The 19,118-nt window shown below is 46.2% G+C and overlaps 1 protein-coding gene and 1 long non-coding RNA gene across 3 annotated transcripts; both read right to left on the reverse strand.

The window, feature by feature from the left end:
* Positions 1 to 138: 138 nt before the first annotated feature.
* Positions 139 to 4,230, reverse strand: LOC309438731. The gene is made up of 3 exons (XR_014183850.1): positions 4,122 to 4,230; positions 3,320 to 3,437; positions 139 to 918 (listed from the first exon to the last, which is right to left on the reverse strand). It is a non-coding gene; the product is annotated as an uncharacterized lncRNA (long non-coding RNA).
* Positions 4,231 to 12,630: 8,400 nt separating this feature from the next.
* On the reverse strand, positions 12,631 to 18,314 carry LOC309438993 (uncharacterized protein). Of its 2 annotated transcripts, none has more exons than XM_082051045.1 (7): positions 18,007 to 18,314; positions 17,148 to 17,398; positions 16,171 to 16,230; positions 15,389 to 15,520; positions 14,136 to 14,282; positions 13,302 to 13,362; positions 12,631 to 13,116 (listed from the first exon to the last, which is right to left on the reverse strand). In XM_082051045.1, the coding sequence occupies exons 2-7, from the start codon at positions 17,310 to 17,312 to the stop codon at positions 13,013 to 13,015; spliced, it is 669 nt and encodes a 222-aa protein (XP_081907171.1). In that variant the 5' UTR covers positions 17,313 to 17,398; positions 18,007 to 18,314; the 3' UTR covers positions 12,631 to 13,012. The 2 variants fall into 2 exon arrangements, with proteins under 2 accessions (XP_081907171.1, XP_081907170.1); XM_082051044.1 differs by lacking the exon at positions 18,007 to 18,314 and adding an exon at positions 17,490 to 17,652.
* Positions 18,315 to 19,118: the final 804 nt, after the last annotated feature.

Consider the following 19,118-nt stretch of genomic DNA (forward strand, 5'->3'; position numbering starts at 1 on the left):
CAGGTCCTGGTTTAAAACAAGTAACTCTTCACAGCACTGCAAAGAGCTGAGTGCACACTAACAGCAACAGCCCTGCCTCTGCTTGACTGTAAAAGCTGGGCATTAGATGATAGTCACATCTTCATTTTGGAAGACAACGATGGCTTATTTCTTTTTATTTAATACTAATATTTTTCAGTAGGAGGCATACAGAGTGTCATTCTTTTTAAAAAAAAAGGATAGACATTGTCTTTTTAACAGTTTGTAAGCTCATTTTTAAATTGACTTTCTGTTTCAGATGCCATCAAACACTGAAACCGAAAAAAGGAGAAGTGTTGCATAGATATAGCCATCAGCGTGCAAAATCGGTGGTAAGTCACAATAACATGGAGCCTACAGAGCTTGTGTGATTACAGGCTATATCTTTATATACCCACATGTACATGCATGCATATGCATGCATGTGTGCACAGAGGTGTTAAATAAAAGGGATGAGACAAATAGTGTAAATGTAAGTGTACGAAAAGAGTCATAAGACTGTGATCTTAGCTCAGCACTTCCTTTTTTAAAAAAAAGTATTTTTTTTACTGTTTACGTTGCCCCTTTGAGAAGGTCACAGGCAGGAAAAAAGCTCCATGGTGAGGCAATTCAGTAAACTTCCACTTAATGAATATTTTCAGTTATTTACTTTAAGAAACATCATACTGTGCATCTAAATCGTGTCATAAAGCAGAGGCCGTGTCTGAAGACCCTTTTTCCTCTCCCATGGCCAAGTGCCCTATCCGAGACATGGTTGTCACTTTTAGTGCAGACCCTTGGAGCTGGAGACACTTCCATTCAGCTCCTGTATTTTCCCCCTCCCTGTGTTGCTGGTGGCTGACATTGGGAGGTTGGTGATGTGCAGGCTGCTAAATGCATTTTGAACCCCTCATCTTCAGCCTTTATCAAGGGAAAAAATAACCACAAGTTAGTGCTGCTGAACAAAGCTGGCAGAAGACAAGTTCAAGTAAAATTGTGTTGTCTTCTACACACAAAGGTTAAACTGGAAGCCCTGGCCATGGGATGATGGGACTGCTAGGATTTTATGAAGGTGTAAGAAAAAAACTTTGTAGTCCCCCGTTCCCCACTGCTTTGCTTATTCCACAAAGGGCACACAATGAGAAAAAGATTAAGCTGACCCTAAAATACATGCAACAGCTTTTCTATTTACTTCATGATATTTTTAGCCTGCTCTCAAATTAGAGGGAATGAAGGGCTCCTGGCTCCAGCAACCAAAGATTCAGCTGCAAATAAAAATTTTTTTGCTAATCAGAAGGAGTTTTCAAGTTCCTGTATGAGATTATTCATCCTCATGACTACCATGAAGTAGTGACTTCAGTGCTGAGCTGATATCTGAGTCACTGTGATGCTGCTCTTGAAAAGCCCAGTGCTGGCAGCCCTTGTGGTTGGCTTCTAAGGCTTGGGATAGTTTTGCTGTTCTCAAACTGCATCTGGAGCTAAATTTTTTCAAAAGTTTCAACTTTGATTAAATAGTTGTATTTCAGTTTTGCGCAAAGTAACAGATGATGTGTGTGTGTATGTGTGTGTGTATATATAAAGATTTACATATTTAAAATGATGACCAGAAAAATCTTTGTATTCATATCTATATTTTTGGACATGAGAGGCATGCACACTTTGGCATTGTAATGCAACACTTTGCTAGGGCTGGAGGTGTGTATGCGATTACAATTTTTTGTTGTGGCAGCAAGGTGACTGTGTGGTACGAGGCACCTGGGAGTCCAGTGCCAGCATCTGCTTTAAAGCTCCAGCCCTCGGGCTTTTTTGGTGAAGGGCTGTTCGATGTACAAAGTCTTGGTTCAGACAGGGTTGCCAGGCTGCCTGCACAAGGCAAAATACAGAAACAGAAATGACTCCTGCTGCCTTTTCTGCCACGCTGCTGTGGGCAAAAGGACGATCCCTGTGTTCAGGGAGCTCTTGCGTCTGCATTAATACTCACATTTTGGGTAGGGCTGTGATACAGAGGGCAAAGAACTTGGCAAATTAGAACACCAGCTGTAATCCTGAATCGGTCTCATGTTTATTGGGGGGGGGCAAGGGCTTAACAACATTTGTGTGTACTGGTTGAATATAAGCACTATATATATGCAGCAACTAATATTGATTTTTTAAAATGTGGTGAGTGTATTTAAAAAGATGAATTGAACAGAGGTCAGAAGATAAAACATTAAACTGAAGCTTTGTGGGGATTTTTTGTGGTTTTGTTTGTTTGTTGCTTTTTTTTGTTTGTTTTAAATTAAGACTACATATGTTATTCTATGATTCTATGTCAATTAAAGAGAATAGAGAATAATTCTGGCAATACTGAAGCTATAACTACCAAAACCAGACATTACTACAATAGCTCAGAATGGTATTTAAAAAACCTGCAAGTTTTGCAGCGTGTTTCAGTTAGCTTGGCCTGAAGAGGTGCAGGACAAAGCAGTTGTTCTTTACAGAGAGGCTGATAGGGAGGGCTGGGAAACGCTGCTTGCGTTGATGGGTTTTCCCTTCTCAAGTAAAGTCCGAAGACTTTTCCTCATACTTCTGCACTGTTGGTGCCAGAGAATCACAGAATATCTCAAGTTGGAAGGATCAAGAAATCATGCAGACTGACTGCAAGAAGTGCATGCTGTGCACTGGTTATATATGTTTTTGCTACAGGCCAATACCACTTTCTGTTTTCAGCTTATATCCATACTTTGATTATTACTGCTACTCCCAACCTTTCTCAGCTCTTGTAAGGCTCTGTTTTGCATGTGCCACAGGTTGCTGGATTCAAAGAAAGCAGCCAGCTCTGGGATGTTTCAGCTCTAGCCCTAAGGTCTGTGTTTCAGCTCCAGCCCCTGCCCCAGCATCTTTATTTCAGCTCCAGCCCCCGTCCCAGCACCTTGATTTCAGCTCCAGCCCTAAAATCTTGATTTCAGCTCCAGCCCCTGTCCCAGCACCTTGATTTCAGCTCCAGCCCTAAAATCTTGATTTCAGCTCCAGCCCCATGGGGTTTCTCTCAGCTCCACAGCCCCGGTCTTCATTTCAGCTCTGAGATGTTTCAGCTCCAGCCTCACAGCTTTTACTTCAGCTCCAGCTCTGGTATGTTATTTATTTCAGCCCCAGCCCTGCAGTGTTTCTTTCAGTTCCAGCCCACAGATTTTATTTCAGCTCTAGCCCCTGCCATAGAGTATTTCATTTCTAGCTCTGTGTCATGTCAGCTCCCGCCTTAAGGTATTTCAGCTCCAGCTCCAGCCCTACACCACTTCCCCTCCAGCCCCCCCGCCTGTATTTCAGCACCAGCCCTATGTACCTTATTATGATTTCAGCTCTGTGATACCTCAGCTCCAGCTCTAGAATCTCTGTTCTGGCTCGAGCTCCACCTCTTTCTTGCCGCAAGCTGCTCCTGTCTCTCAGTGCAGCGATGGGGGCTGTTGACACGGTCGTGGATCAATCACTGTCATCACTATCCCAGTAGTGCCTTTATTGGCTCGTTCTGAATAACGCCTTGCCCCGCCTCCCCCCTCGCAGCCAATCCCATGCGTTTTTAGGTCACGTGATGGCCGCGCCCCGCCCCCTCGTGACTAACACCCTCCTGCCCAGCCCCGCCCCCGAGCCCGTGTTTGGGGCCTGGGCGGGGCCGCTCGGCTTCCGCTTCCCGTCCCCAAGAGCAGCGCTAGAGCGGAGTCCCGGGAGCAGCCCTGAGCGCGCCCCGCCTTGGCAGCTTTGCAGGCCCGGAGGCTCAGCCCCGTGGCTCCGCTCCCAAGCTATGAAAACGCAGCATTTAACCCCCAGATCGGGCGGAGTGACTAGAGAAGGGGGAGCGCACCCACCTGTGGCCCCGGGGCCCAGGTGTGGGGGGAGAAGGGGCAGTGCCTGTCCCCGTGGAAAACTTTATTACGTTATTTTTCTACATTATGCTTATAAAAAAATAACAGCAGTTTTGTTCCTAGTTGTATTATTTAGGCCCTGCCTCCCCCATCCGCGGCCCCGCGGGGAGCCGCGCCCGGCCCCGGCCAGCACTGCCCGCATCTCCCCTCATCCCCCGCCCGCCCACCTCCCACTGCGCCTCACCGGCCCTGAGGGCCTCGGGACCCGCTCGGCCCCACACCGACCTCCGCTGCCCGATCCGAGCAGGCAGCAACCGGTAGGGCGGGGCCCCGCTTCCCCGCCTCGGGACACCGGCCGTTCGAACTGAATCTCCCCCACCTGCCCGGGCGGAGCTAACAGCCACCCAGCGCTGTCGTCGCTCTACACCGACGCTTGGTGTTGCCAGCGCACGCCTTTTAATGCCTCCGCCCCACCCATCAGCCAATCCCGACCCTAGACTCCTTCTGACCCCGCCAATCCCAGCTCCCCGCCCGTTTCCACTCCACCCAATCGCGGCCCGCCCATTCAGCCCGCGCGCGCCCGTCCGCCGGCCCCTCTTCCCGCGCAGGTGAGGGCGGGTCGTTGTGCGCCCTTGTATGAAGGTGTGGGAAGAAAGGTGACATAGACCAAGGTACCTGCGTGGAAGCCGCATCAGGTTATTACAGGCCAGTGGCAAACAAGACTTTGTCATGAAAAGTTTGTGCCTTTGCATACAAGATAGAGGAGAAGCAACGTCCAGAAGACCCTTCAGATTTCCACTGTGGTAACATAGACCAGCTTGGCAAGAAGGTGAAAGGAAATAAAACCAAGTCCTGCAGCACTTAAGTAAAATTGCTTGCTTACCAGGAGTAGTAATTTTTGCTATTTAACTTCAATACCCAGACAAAAGGGCGAAATGACATGGGCTTTTGGCATCTAAGCCCTTTCCTATAGAACACCTACCCAGCACTTTACTTCGCCGGCTAAAGCTTTTCAAGCTGTTTTCCTCTAGGTATATTTAGAATTTAACACTTCTAAACTTATTGTGCCAGCATCTCTCATGGGTCTACATGAGCACATTGTCACACAGTTGTTCTTACTGCAATGAGCACTTGTTACCACTTACACTCCCTGCTTCAGCCATACACAGACATCCCATCTGATGCCAAAAGTTGGAAAGGAAAGGAGGTCTGTCATTTAGAAATCGCTTGCTGTCCACCTTACTACAGCCAGCTCTGCTGAGCGCGGCAACGGGGCTGCCAGAAGGTTTGTTACAAGGCTGAGCTGCTGTATGAGAATAATGGGAGGTTAGGCAAGGAGGAGAAGTGTAAATACACTCAAGCAACTGCAGCTGGGATGTAGAAAAACACACAAATCACAAGTAAAACCTCTGTGTTTAGGCTAACAGGCCTGTGAAAAAGTCATAAAGGCACCTTGTCACGCATCCTTGAGATTCCTGCAGATCAGAGCAGTGTGGCAAACTGTGACTCCGTGAATCCCCATGTACAGGCCAAAATGAGTAGGCTCATTCATTTGCACCGAGCGCTGAATTCTGCAGTGCCTGTGCCTCCTCTTGTGTGCTTCAGAGATCCACCAGTTAAAGAGGTAACAAAAACAGGTTTGCTCTTCTCGTTGCATCTGTGGCCTCTGGTTGTTCCTGCGACCTGCCTGCATCCGCTTACACATTTGATGTGGTCGGCAGTCTCTAAAAAGAGCCATGCCATGGTTTGCAAAAAAGTCGGGGACGGGGGAGGCCGTGTCAGTGACTCCCTGTACTTTGGGATGGCCCACTTTGAAGTCCTGTGCCTCTGAGGTTGCGTTTCTGGCTTAACTGGCCTTGCTGGAGGGATTGCCTGAGACAGGTGAGTGGGTGGTGATTACCCTCCAGGCAACTGAAATGGCTGTGTGCATGTCCCCTTGGAAAATGGCGGTGGATTCTCCTCACAAGTTATCAGGAAGATTGGGATGGTTGTTAGTTACTGGTCTTGGAGTGCCTGACTGTGAAGTTGTGGCATTACAGAGAGATTACATAAGAGAATTTGAAAAGGAGGTTGGTTTTTTACAGGATGCAAAGGTGATCATGCAAGAAGTAGCTCCTGTTCAAGCAGAGCGATGCTATGAGCTGCAAGGTAATGTAGAGCGGTTGGTAGCACGTGTCACTAATATTAATAAACAAAGGGATAAATATGTAAAGATAAGTTTTTGAGTTCTCAGGTTCATGCTCTCACCCCAAAGCGGTCTCGGAAGCCCAAGGAGTGGGATGGAAATCTTTGGAGTGACTCCTCAGACTACGATATTGAGTTTTAATTTGATTCTGACTTGAATAGTTGGGAGGTGGTGGGAGCACAGTCCCCCATACAAATCATGCAGCAGCAGGAACAAGCAGATCATGGGGGGCAGATTGTACGTGCTTATGCTCCGAGAGAGTTAAGGGAATTTTTAGAGGTCTCTCAGCAGAAGAGTGGTGAGGGAATACTGCCATGGATTGTGTGAGCTCAGGATAGTGAAGCTGCATCTATCAACTTTTTAGCAAATGAAAATTATTTATTAAGCTCTATAGCCAATGATGATCAGATACAATGAGATATGCTCAGCTGCAAAATGTCAGAGGTCCTGACAGGCAAGATATTATTGAACCTGTGCTATATCAGTGGTTGTGTGCAGCAGTTTTAACAGCATATGCTGAACCTGTTGAATTGGTGTTGTCCCTTGGAAATTGGTGTACAATGGAGGAAACTATTAATTTAGTGCAGCAGATGTGGATGGCTCATGTGTTGAATATGGGATCTGGTCCAGATGGGGTAGCAGTGATGAGAAGTATTGAAATGCAGCTTTTGAGAGGGGCACCTGCCTCACTAAAACCTGTGACTATACCAGCAGTGACAGATGCTACGGGTAATATTCTAGCAAATATCTTGAGAGAAATTTGGGCTGTAATTTTGGAACCCTCTATTTGGAGGGTGAATAAAGGAAAGCCATCAAAACCAAAAGGAGTCACAGCACAGGTAATGAGGAAACAAATGTGGAATGATTTTGTACAAGCCAGTATTCTGTGATTATAAATAGGTGGGATCACGCCATTGGAAGAGTTTTGCTGATTGAAAAAGTTAATACTTATGCAAAAAAGCTGACCAGCCCTAGCCCCACCGCCAACACTGCGCTGAACTCCCCATCCTGCCTGCCACCTCAATGCAAGACCAGTTTGCCTTTACCTGGCAACAACAGCAATATATTAATACTTTCCAAGCATTGCTTCAGGACTACAAACACAGTCCTTCCATTTGTCACTGAATGCTCTTAGCTAATATAGCACTATGGTTGGGTGCCATTACTGTTTGCCATTATATTGATGATCTGTTGACTATGGCAGTGTCACAACAAGAAAATGAAGCAGCTTCCGAATTTTTGAAAGTGCATTCAAAGGATCAAGGCCAGGCAAATAACCTGACTAAAACACAAGGCCCTAGTGCTACTGTACTAGTTTTAGAAATAGATTGGCATGGACGGATTAAATAAATGACAGATAAGGTACAGCAAACAACCCAGCAGATTTCTGTGCCAGTCTCAGTAAAACAATTATATGCCTTTTGGGGATTTTTAGGCATTGGAGCACTTTCATCCCCACCTCTTCTGTGGAGGAGGCTTCCCCTTATAAAGGGTTAATAGAAGAGCACAATGAAGATGATTCACTTGAGTCACAAAACAATAATAGATAATACGATCTCTGCTGAACTGCACGCTCGAGCTCTAACTGTGCATGTAGCTTGTGGACACGGATCAGCGTATGCTGTGTGCATATGGGACATTGCTCACAATCAAGCCCCATTGCTGTTATATACTTGTAAAACATGTGCACATAATTGCGCTACTTGTACACAGTTACATTTCAGAGCATTATGCAGGCCATGGGGAAAGATAAAATGGGGCTGGTGGGCCTTGAATACCTGGCAGGTCGATTATATGGGCCCTCTGTCCCCACCTAAGGGGTGGCAATATGTATACACTGCTGTGGGTACCGTTTCAGGACTAACTACAGGGGAAATGGAATTATTCACACTAATGGATTGTGACCTGTGACTGTAGCCTATTGATCTAGATGTAAAAATTCATATAATAACTCCAGAGAATGCTTTGTGGCTCTGTACCCAGAACTGCCCTCTTATTTTACGTCCTTTGTTAATCTCAAGTTCTCGAATTTCAGATATCTTCGATAAATACCTGTACCTTATCTAGAGGAGACAGCATTGGAACAGTGTTATTGGTGTCGAGAATGCAACATCATATTGAAGATCGATCTGAAAAAGTGCAAGCCGGAGCTCTCCAACTGTGTGGGTAATTACCTCCCATTGGGTTATCAGACCCAGAGTGCTATCAGCTGCAGGAGCTAGAGCAACACATTGGTATTACTGGCAGGAGACGACACCCCTGTTTTCCATCCCTATCATGGGCTGGCTCATCTCACTTTGCAATCTTGTACTACAAGCATCTGCCCAGATTATGTTTCCACAAGTCCAGTATGTAAATACTTGGATTTGTTTAGCTTCTACTGTACCCAAATTATTTGCCTTTAATGTTTAGGAGAAATTAGCAGTTGCAGATCTCTCAGCAGTGTGTTTCATTAGCATGACAACCCCGGTAGCTGTATTACAGAATTATTCTATGCTAAGATACTTTGACATTAATGTTTCTTGTTCTTCTTCTTTTTTTTTTTTTTTTTTTTTTTTTTCTGAGTAGGTAGTGGCTGTAAAAGCTGCTTTGATTTTGAAGGCGTGTGTTGCTTCAACATAACTGATGAACTAGCCAGCATGGAAGACAACATTTAACATCTTTGGGACTAACGCAGCAAGTGTAACAATCAACTGATAATGCCTGGCTTCCTTTTACTTGATGTTTAATTCCTTGACAAGATGCATAGGACACCTGATTTAAAGCATTATTGTAGAGGTATGTTTATTCCTTTTTCTATACCTGTTTATTGTGTGACCCTGTAAATTGCTCTGTGATACACTTCACAAGACCAAGTGAACAACTCCGTCCTTGTCAGCCCCAGCAGAAGCCGCCTCTTGAGTGAGAGGATGGAATATGTCAGAAAACTGTGGTAAACTGCGCCTGTGTGAATCCCTGTGTACAGGCCGAAAAGAGCAGGCTCACTGATCTTCACCAGGGGCTGAATTCTCTGCTTGTGTGACCTCTGCCCGGGAGCTTAAGTGCTGTTTCGCACATCCCCTGGTAGCAAAGTAACAAAAATAATTTGCTCTTTGCATTGTATCTGTGGCCTCTGGTTGTTCCTGCGACCTGCCTGTGTCGGCTTACACAGTTGTGCATTTCTTTCTTTAGATAACTGCCTATATGGCCTACTTACACTGCAGAATGAAGACATGCACTCGTAATAGTTATTTCCCTTTCTACATAGGGAGAGGTTTGCATACATTATGTACACTCTAAACTACCATAAAGTTAGAACTTTCTCGGATGGTCTTCAATAGTAGGACATAATCAGTGCTTTACATTCTTTATCTTTGGATGCAATTCTGTATGACAAGCGTTATGCAAGAAACTGGAACGTGATCCAAGTCTCGCTCAAGATGCCTGAGCAACAGGAAAATGTCTATCGACAAGTGCAAAGGAACGTATGCACAATTTAACAGTAGGGTAAAATAAAAATAATTAAGAGCTTGATAGTTTTAATGATGCTAAGAAAGACAGAATATTCAAAAGACAAGCACACTCAGTTAAAAAAGTCTCACCTAAAGCAATCAGTCAAGCACAATCCTTTAATTCACGTCAGTATTTAGCAAGACCAACATCCTCTTTCACTTCACTGAATCCTGCCCCCAAATCCCCTCATTACCCCAAGAAGCCAACTGCATGGTCCATATCAAAATGGCATTTTTTGGCACAGTTCTATGATTTTCAGGACTTTCCCAGGCTGGGGCCGGGGGTGACACAGTACCTGAAACTGTTCCCTGATCCTCACCAGGATCAACATCCCTCCTCTTCCCCTCCTCCCTCCCCCAGCAGTGGAGGAAACAGCCTCAGCAAATACTTTGCCCTTAGTTGAATGTTAACTCACGGAGCCAGCTTCTCTGATTAACCTGCTGATTACACCCTCTGATTAACTTTGGGCTGCTACTGATAGTGCATCGCCAAAGGAGAGGCTGGCAGCCTTTGCTTTTATAGCCCGGGGATTTTGTGCGTCATGTTCTGTGCATCAGGGAATAGGGTAACATTTTGCTAAGCTTACTCAAGGTAGAAAAACCTTTTCGGATGTAATTTCTTGCCTTTGACTAACACAAACGACGCTAACACAAGGTGAGCATGAAGTGTTTGATGTCTGCATAATTTTCTCATGCAGGACCACACAACCCGGTTCTGTAAGCCATGTCAACAGTGAGGTGCTGCTGCCCTGCTTGCAGCCTCCTCAGGTGGGACACACAGAGGACAATGTTTCTGATACGCCAAAAAGAGCTGGAGGCACAGTTGCCTCCATTCCTCTTAAAAAATGCTAAATTATTTGTATTTCCTGGTGGTGTAAGCATAAAGTGCTTATGAATAAGGTGCAGCACCCACGTGTGCAGGGTGTTTGGATGCAGAACAAGCTCTGAGCCCAGGTGGAACTTGGAATTTTTATTTTTTCCCCGGGCCTTGCTTGCACTCTTCTGCAGGCACTGTGCTGAGGTGTATCCACGGCTACACCCACAACACAAAATGCCACCTGTCATGTGTAGCTGTACTTCCCTCCAGCAGCCATGGGCCTTTCCCAGCACAAAGGGGAAACCCTACAGTGCTGGGAAGGACCAGGAAAGCTCAGTTCTTTTTGCCAGCGAGAAAAACGTCTGCGGGGAACAAATGACGAGGCCATTTCTTCTGGAGGTGACATGGACGTGTGTTTGCATAATAAATGAAAAAAAATAAAAAAATCCATCTGACTTCCATTAGCAAAAGCTGTGGGTGATGCAAACCATGAAGAGTCCCTGGAGATACTGGCAGGCTCTGGGAAGGCACCGTAACCAGCATGCAGAACAGGATACTAAATATAGCACTGGAAGCTGCAATCACAAATATATTTTCTGCAGTGCTAACCAATTAGAGGGAGTGATGTTAAATTGGTATACAGTTTCCATCAATTTCCATATTTCAGCTTCTTTTCTGGTGATCAAGGGCTTTATAGCAGTTGCTGAATAAACTACATGCATTTTTATTTAGAAGTAAGGCAGAGAATGCTTCTCTTTTCCACACTCATACTTTAATATATGCTGTTAAGGCTATTTGATAACCAAAGAAGTACCTGCCACGCAGGCAGAGAAGTGCCTGGCACTAAGAGCTGCTGATCCAACCCTTTCCAAGCTGGCCAGGGTGAGTGGGCTGGGTACTTGGCTTATGCATCAGAGCTGTGCCAGGAGAGCCCGACCCGTGTCAGCGGCAGCTGCGTCAGCCCTGCGCAGCCCAGCTGCTGGACTCAGACCCTCGTCAGTGCCCCTTGTTTCAGGAGTTGTCTTTCCAGGCCGATGGAAACTGTGCTGCATTCGAACAGGGGCTATGGGCTTTCACTCTCTGCATGCTCGCAATAGAATCTAATTGCTCTCTTCAGCTAGCAGTTGAACACTGTTGAATTACGCTCAGTATATATCTTCCTATACCATAACAATGAGTTACAGAATAGTATTTCTAATGGAACTGTAATTTCCACCCAGAAATAACACAGTGGCTGAGCACTGCATTTTAGCAACCAACTACTTCCAGCAAGTTTCTGCTTTCAAAGGCAAAATCTGTTTTAGACTGAAAGAGAATCAAAGCCACACTACTTCTAGGTATTAGCAATCACAATAACCTCTGAGGGATTCTTACTTTCTTTTAATGTACAAGAAAAGCAGTTTATGTTAATCGGGGGAAAGAAAATCCCCGATGTTTCATCACATTGTTTGGAGTTATGCCAGAAGCATCTGAGGTTGGAGAAAGTGGTCATACTTGGTGCTTTGATGCTTGCTGACAGGCACTATACCAGAGAAAAAGGCACAGCATCACTTTCTGAATTACAATATTATAAATTACCATATTAAAGGCCAATGCTGTAAAAATATAGTCAGGTTTAAGTTGAAAGTGGATTTTGTAGTTAGTGGGTTTGGTGCCACCATTTGTTAATTTCTTAATTAAATATTTTTGCTCCAGCTTATACTGATGCAAGTAGGAAAACCTCAGGAATAGAGACTGAAAACTTCGGGTTGAACTTTAAGCCTACCTGAAAGTGAACCATAAAGTACATATGGGAGCTTTATGCACCTCAGCAGTTGCTGGAAGTTGACTGGAAAGTGTAGCTCCTTGGTCTAAAGGACAAAGAAGTCATCTAGAGAATCTCCAACGTCGGACTTCGGTCCTGTGGGCCCCAAAATAAGCTTTTTTTTTTGAACTTTCAGTCTCCAAAGTCAAAATAGAAAAACCTGAACTGAATTCAGAGTATCTAAGTTACTCTGTAAGAGGAGCTTCTGCAACTCAGTTTCCTACCACACTCCAGGCTTACACTTTAGGACTAAAACTAATTGTACCTTCACACATCCCACAGAATCCCCGTTTTGACAGAGGTACCTGGAAGGCATTGGTGAGGCTTCGTATCATAAATTTCACCTGTCCCCATCCCTGCCAAGAGGAAGAGGGGAAGCACTCTGAAGCTCAGTAATGAAGTGAGTCCTTCATTATCCTTCACCCACTATCGTATCGTTCAAATGATTCTGTGGGCAAGGGGGAGAAATCAAGACAGCGTTGGAAGGGGGAAATATTCCACAACCAGTTTATTTTAAAAATTTATTGTATTTAATATTTGAATGCCTAAGGCTAGCACTGCTAGACAAATTGCATGGTGAATTCTGGTGGAATAAAACAAGATTTAAGTAAAAAAGTTGGAGGAAAAAATGCCCACGCTTTCCAGAGGCAATGAGGTATTTCAACTATACAATGTCTAAATGCCCAAAAACATCAGCAGATCTTCCATTTTGCACTGTCATCTTCCTTGAACGCTGGGCATTCAATAGTTCTCTCTGACTGTGTGTGCTTTTTTAAAAGGCCAAGGAAAAGTGCATAACCATCCTTAAAGCGGAAGAACCTCTTACATCTGTCTGGCCACATTTTTAGATGAGTAGCTTTAAAATGTTTGACCAGTTTTTCAAGCCATTCTGATATATGGTGGAGGCTTGGATGCATCTTCCTCTGTGTCTAAGTCCTGAGCTGGAAACTCATCTGGGAAGTTAAAAATTCTGCCCCCAGAACCTGTGTGGGGAAGGAAAGAAGAAACCCTTAAACCTGGTATAGATGCTTGCACAAAATCCTGACTTCCTTTTGGTTCCAAGTATATTGCTTATCAGGATTTTGGCCTGGGATATAAAACTTATTCAGGATGTTCTTTCCACATCCCTGGAGAATATCCAAATGCACAGATGGAAGGAGTTACTCACTTTGCACAGCACAAACCATTTCCACAGCCTGATTTTGGTCCTCACTGGGTTGCAACCATTCCTATGAAAGAAACAACACCATTGAAAAACTAATGTGTGAGTTTTTTCAATAAGATATACCCAAACTCATTTTTAAAGTCTCTGTACTCCACTCCTCCTACCAAGTTTTAGCTTTAAAGCAGCCCCACATTACATGTTTGGTATCTTTAGTCAAGAACAGCTGCCTTGTAACCCATACCCATTAATTCCTTATCATATTAGATGGTCAGATGCATGCGCTTTAATACAGCATCAGAATTACTGTAGTAGAGAAGCAGCTGGTATTTACTGCGCTTTCTCAGCAGAGATGTGCAGAGTGTGCCCTGTAACCTGAGGTAGAGTCCTCATACATGAGCAGTAAAATGTGGCGTGTCTTCTCCCTGACACTGATATTTTTATTATTGAATTTGTAGTTCTATGGATAAGGCATCTTGATGTGTAAGACTCAGTAAGTCTTTGTACCAGGAGCAATTGTTGATTTAAAGGTAAGAGAAAAAGGAGCAGTTTTTGAGGAGTGCAGGAATTAATAGGAAATGGGACCACAGTAGTTTCAGCACTACACATTTGGAAAACGAAGATGATAACTTATGCTAGATCTTACACAGAACTGTAAATAAGAGGGAGACAGTAAAAGGAAAAATACAAAAAGTATAAAACCCTCCTAAGGTCCACTTAATTTCTTAGAATTAGCCCTGGATGACTAAGGCTAGGTTTATAGAAGAAGAACACAAATTCTCCCCATCTTCTTCCCCTCCCACCCACATTCAGTACAAACACACGGATGCCCCAACTCACCATCCCGGTTACGCTATCATAGCACGAGCAGCGTGGAAGGCTGCGGCATCCCAAGTGAGCCATCACCAGCACAACACCAGCACTGCAGAGGGACGCAGCTAACATGGCTATATTAGCACCCTTGACTACTTTATTAAGTACAAACTTCTGCAAGCAGAAAAGGAAAGGTCAAAGCCACAACCAAAAAGTGAAGCTAGCCACCAAAAATATTCTAGTTACTGCAGGAATGCTGCAGTTGCATCGTAGCAGATTGGCTCACAGTCACTGTTATTAAAGACTTTTCTTCCTGTGCTCCGAAGAGCAAGCCAAGTGTGAACCTCAAATTGGAAAAGAGCGGTATTAGGGGCTTCTGATTAAATGCAAGACACTACGCAGCAGCATCAGGTTTGGAATGAGCAGGAATCCAGGGAAGGTCTGCTCTTCTTCACACTGAATAAGAGAAACGTCTTCTTGCTGTACTGCACCGTAGCAGCCTGCCGTTTCGATTTGTCCTGCAATAAACTAGTAACAGCTTCACCTACCTGGATCTACCTTCAACCTCACAGGGAGCCATTGCTTGTACCAGGTTTGGGGTACCAAAGAGCTAACTCTTTCCTTCTTTTCAGCTTGACTGTGGAGGGGATACACTTGAAACAATATTTGGTTTTAATCAGCTGACCTGTAACTGCTGTAGCTTTATCACCTGATGTGCCCACTGGAAAAGATTCAAGCCCAGCAATTGCTGCCTCAAACCAGCCCAGGGCTCAGGCCAATAACTCCTCCTTTCCATGAGCAGTACCATCATTTTTCCTGGGACAAGCCAACCCTTTGGCACCCAGCGACAGCAGTTACTCTGCCTGCAGTGCGCTGAGGTGCATTCCTGCTGTGCAGACCTCCAGGGATGAGCTGCTGCTCTCAAACAGCTGCTTCTCAGAGCTCGTCACAGCTCAGACGGAGGTCCAGGGAGGCTGGGCGGTAGTTCACACTGCCACCCATCCTAGCCATGCTGTGGCAGCAGCGAACAGCAGGAGCCAGCTGTAAAATCTCTGTCTAGTCCTGCGCAGGTTTTGTGATTTTCAGCACCTAACTTGATACTTAAGTGTAGACTCACTTATTTAAAAAAAAAACAAAAACAAGTGCACTGCTGCAGGCACCACTTCAAACTCTAATTTAGGCACACTGTAAGTCTGGTTCTATTTCCAGGTAATGCCTGGTAATGCGTGCAGAATAAGAAAGTCATATTTCCCAGTAATAAGCATGATATTGATACTTACTGTATGGATAACATGGACTGGGGTAGAACTCAGCTCCTCCTCTTCACCATAGTTCAGTGTGAAGGAGCTATAAACTATCACGATGAGGATGGCAACACAAGAGATTATGGAAGCAACTATCAGCACGTTCACCTATACAGAGAAATTAAAGGAGAAAAAGAAAGGAATTAAAACCATCCTCTGACAAATCAACACAATTAATTAAAAAAATTGTACTAGCAAGAATTGTAGGTACCAGCCTTTGACCTCCCATAAATGAAAAGTACCCGGTAGCAACAGTCACTTGAAGCCAAACACAGACCAGTAAAGGTTTCCATGATACTGAATCACTGAGATATAATTGAGTCCCAAATCTTAACCTAGCTGGACTGAAAGACTTTGTTCTTAGAGATCTCTTACTTATGAACAATATTCCCCCTTGAAGTTTATGTGGCTGGAGAGACCTGCCTAGGAAATGCAAGTCAATTAACTTGTTTTCCTATTTTAGTGTACACAATTCTTAATAACAAGAAGGAACACTGAAAGAAATGCATTCAAAAGCAAGCGTTGTTATAGCTTTTTGCTTGCTATTACAGCCACCTCTCGTGTGCTGCAGCAGAAAGCAAGGTAACACTGCACCCTCCTTTTTCTTAGGAATGTAGCAGCTTTTATGAAGATAAGCAAAAAAGTTCTCAATCCTGCAGAAGGAGCAGCTAGCTCATTCCCTACCAAAACCACTTTCGATTGCCCTGACAACATTTTACCCCCACCCCGTACACACACAAACCCCCTGCCCAGCTTACGAGAATTGGATTCTTCCTCTGAGAGGAAAACAAAGCCAGGACGCCTGGGACTCCCATCACCTGCAGACCACAAAAGGAGTTTATAACAAGTATCGGATTCAGAAGATAAGCTAATACAGAGCAGGTGAAAGGCCCTCATTTTCAAGGCTTGGATCAGAGTAACTGTTGGGTCAGAAATGAAAAGAGAAATGCTGATTTCTTCTGTTTTTCTCCACAGCATCTCCTGTGGCAGGACACTGCCTGAAATGCATCTTGCCCACTTGCTACCCTCATGGCAAGACTCTGACTGGCTTTATGGTTCTGGCCAAATAATAAAATTGATTAAATAAGTCTGATTAAAAGTGCTGAAAATGTGCACTGCTTTTCCAAGTCCTTACACATCTTGCAGATGGAAGGAAGTTATAAAAGAGATGGGCAGCCTCTGGATGAAGGAGCGTGCTCCAGTAAAGCCCCTGTGCGGGTGCGGGCAGTAGCGTCAGGGTCATGAATGCCAGGGAGGGATGGTGCCGCTGCCAGCTGGGGGTAGCGCTGCTCCTCGCTGGGTACAGAGAATTAGTGGCTCTGTACTGGGGGACACTGGGGGACACCCAGCCCTTCATCTCTCTGGTGTGAGGATGAAGTAGTTCTCAACGCCCTGAAGAAGTGTTCCCCTCCTCAACTTCACTAGCCCCTCTGTGGCCACTACGCTTCTGCAAAAGACCCTGTCAACTGCTACCATACCCCCTTTTTTCTATGCACCATTATCCAGTAGAAATGTATTTTGTTTAGCACCTTGAGAGGGAAGTTGGCTTGCACTCTCCTGCCTCTACCACAATAAGGCAACTTTTATTATCTGGATTCAAAGCAGGAAACCAGGGAAGAGCTGGCAAGGAGTCCTGGCCTCCCTCCCACCCCCAATCTGAGTGCTAGTAGGTAGCAGTGGGGAAAAAAAAAAACAAACCACAAAACAAAGCGTAAATAATGTAGTGTAACTTTACCATCCCAGCCCAAATTGGAGCTCTGGTTTCGCCCAGCTGAGCCTCTGTTCTGAAAAAGGCATCAATGCACCCGCTGACAACGCACACCGTGCTGAAGGCTATCTGGAACAGACCCAGCACGACCATATTCCTCTGGTTAAAGATGAAATACCGATAGCGATCCATTCTGATTTGATCCACACATAAATCTCCACACAGGGAGGCTGGAAAGCAGCGCCGTGGCACTCCAGCGATGGGGAAAACGGCCTGTCCTGGGCAGGGAACAGAAGGGACAGGAGCATCAGCACTCAACGTGCACAGGCTGACATCAGCTGGTGTGGTATGACAGGACCACACGCTCACCGGGGAGTACAGAGTTCATCGGCAGCAGCCAAAGCGAACAAAGGTGAGCGTCCTTGCAGAAACCCCTCACGCTGCTGCCAGGCAGGTGTCCAGGGCACCGTTTCTGACGTTTCCGCATAGAGTCATGTGATCTTCACTTCAGACCCCACCGCTAACCGTTTTCCTTCAGGTCTTTTTTTTTCTACCCAGAAAGGTGCTGGAGTTTGCTTGGATTTTGTTCCTTTTAGGAGACAAACTCGTACCTCCCTAGGAAACACCTGCTCCCCTGTGCGGTCACCCAGGCAAACGGCTGGTACCTGCTGGGGCAGGACGCGCCCGCAGCGCGGCTGTCGGGGGTCTCGGTACCGAGACCCAGCTCTCCCCCTCGCTGCTGCCGTTCCCCGGGGAGCTGCCACAACCTCACAGGCCGAACCCCTCGGAGGCACCGAGGAGACCGGCCCGGGCCCCCGTCCCCGCCGCCGGCGGAACGCAGGAGGCGCCGCGGCAGAAACCCCCGCTGCCGCCGCCGGCTCCTCACCTGCGGCCGGGGCTCCTCTCCTCTCCTGTCCCGTCCTCTCCTGGCCTGCGGCGGGGGCCCGACCCGGCCCGGCCGGCACTCACCGGCGCTGCTCCGCGGCGGCTCCGGCCGCGCCACCCGGCCCTGCGGAGGCGGTGCCGCCCGACGGTGCGGAGCAGGTACGGGGGAAGCTGCGGAGCAGGTACGGGGAAAGCTGCGGAGCAGGTACGGGGGAAGCTGCGGAGCAGGTACGGGGAAAGCTGCGGCCCCGCCTCCGAGGGGAAAAGAGAAAGTTCCGCGTTGCTGCGAAAAAAAACCCCAACAAAACAAAACGGCAAAACCGAACCAAAACCCGAAACAAACAAAAACCCCCACAAACACCCCCCCAAAACAAACAAACAAACACCACCACCAACAAAACACCCGCAAAGACTGGGAACTTTTGTCCTTTTTTTCTTCAGACTGAAGTGCTGCTTTGCACAACAGGCGTGGACAACACCTTACATTGGGGAAACCCTCTCAGTCCGGACCATTAATGTCTTGTGTGATCAGTTTATTTAGATTGATTGGCAATGGCTCCTCTGGCACATAGGTGTCCTCTCTGCCTTGGAAAGAAAGCACAAGTACCCACAAATCTGGTCCTAACAAGCACTGTACTCTTTAAACTATTTTTTTTTTTTTTTTAATCAGTTCAGAAGTTCTCTATCTTTAAATAAACCCACAGCTTCTCCATGGTGTGGGCAAAGGATTGCACCACCAGTCTCGGACTGGAACACAACCAGGCTGGGTGAAGCCAGCCCCCACAAACCCCGTGTCACCCTCCACACAGCCTGATGTGGAGATATGGCCAACACACAGCAAGCACTCATGTTTGCAGCTTTAGGGCCATGGAGGTGCAACTGGCAATGCCAAGGCCAGGCGTAACAGGGAGCAAAAAAGTCCCTTCCGCGCCCTTGTGGAGGGGGAGAGCGCAGCCTTTGCCCACCCATGCACGGCACAAGGCGCCCTGAGGCACCACAGCAATGCAGTGATCACAGAGGGCAGGGAAGGCACCCAAGTGCTGCCCCTTTCCTCGCAGCTCACCCAGCAGGAGGGTACAGTGAATTAGGAGAGGAGAAGGTTACCTGCCTGGA

The sequence above is a fragment of the Streptopelia decaocto genome, assembly GCF_964273445.1.
Source record: "Streptopelia decaocto genome assembly, chromosome: 4".
Lineage (NCBI taxonomy): Eukaryota > Metazoa > Chordata > Aves > Columbiformes > Columbidae > Streptopelia > Streptopelia decaocto.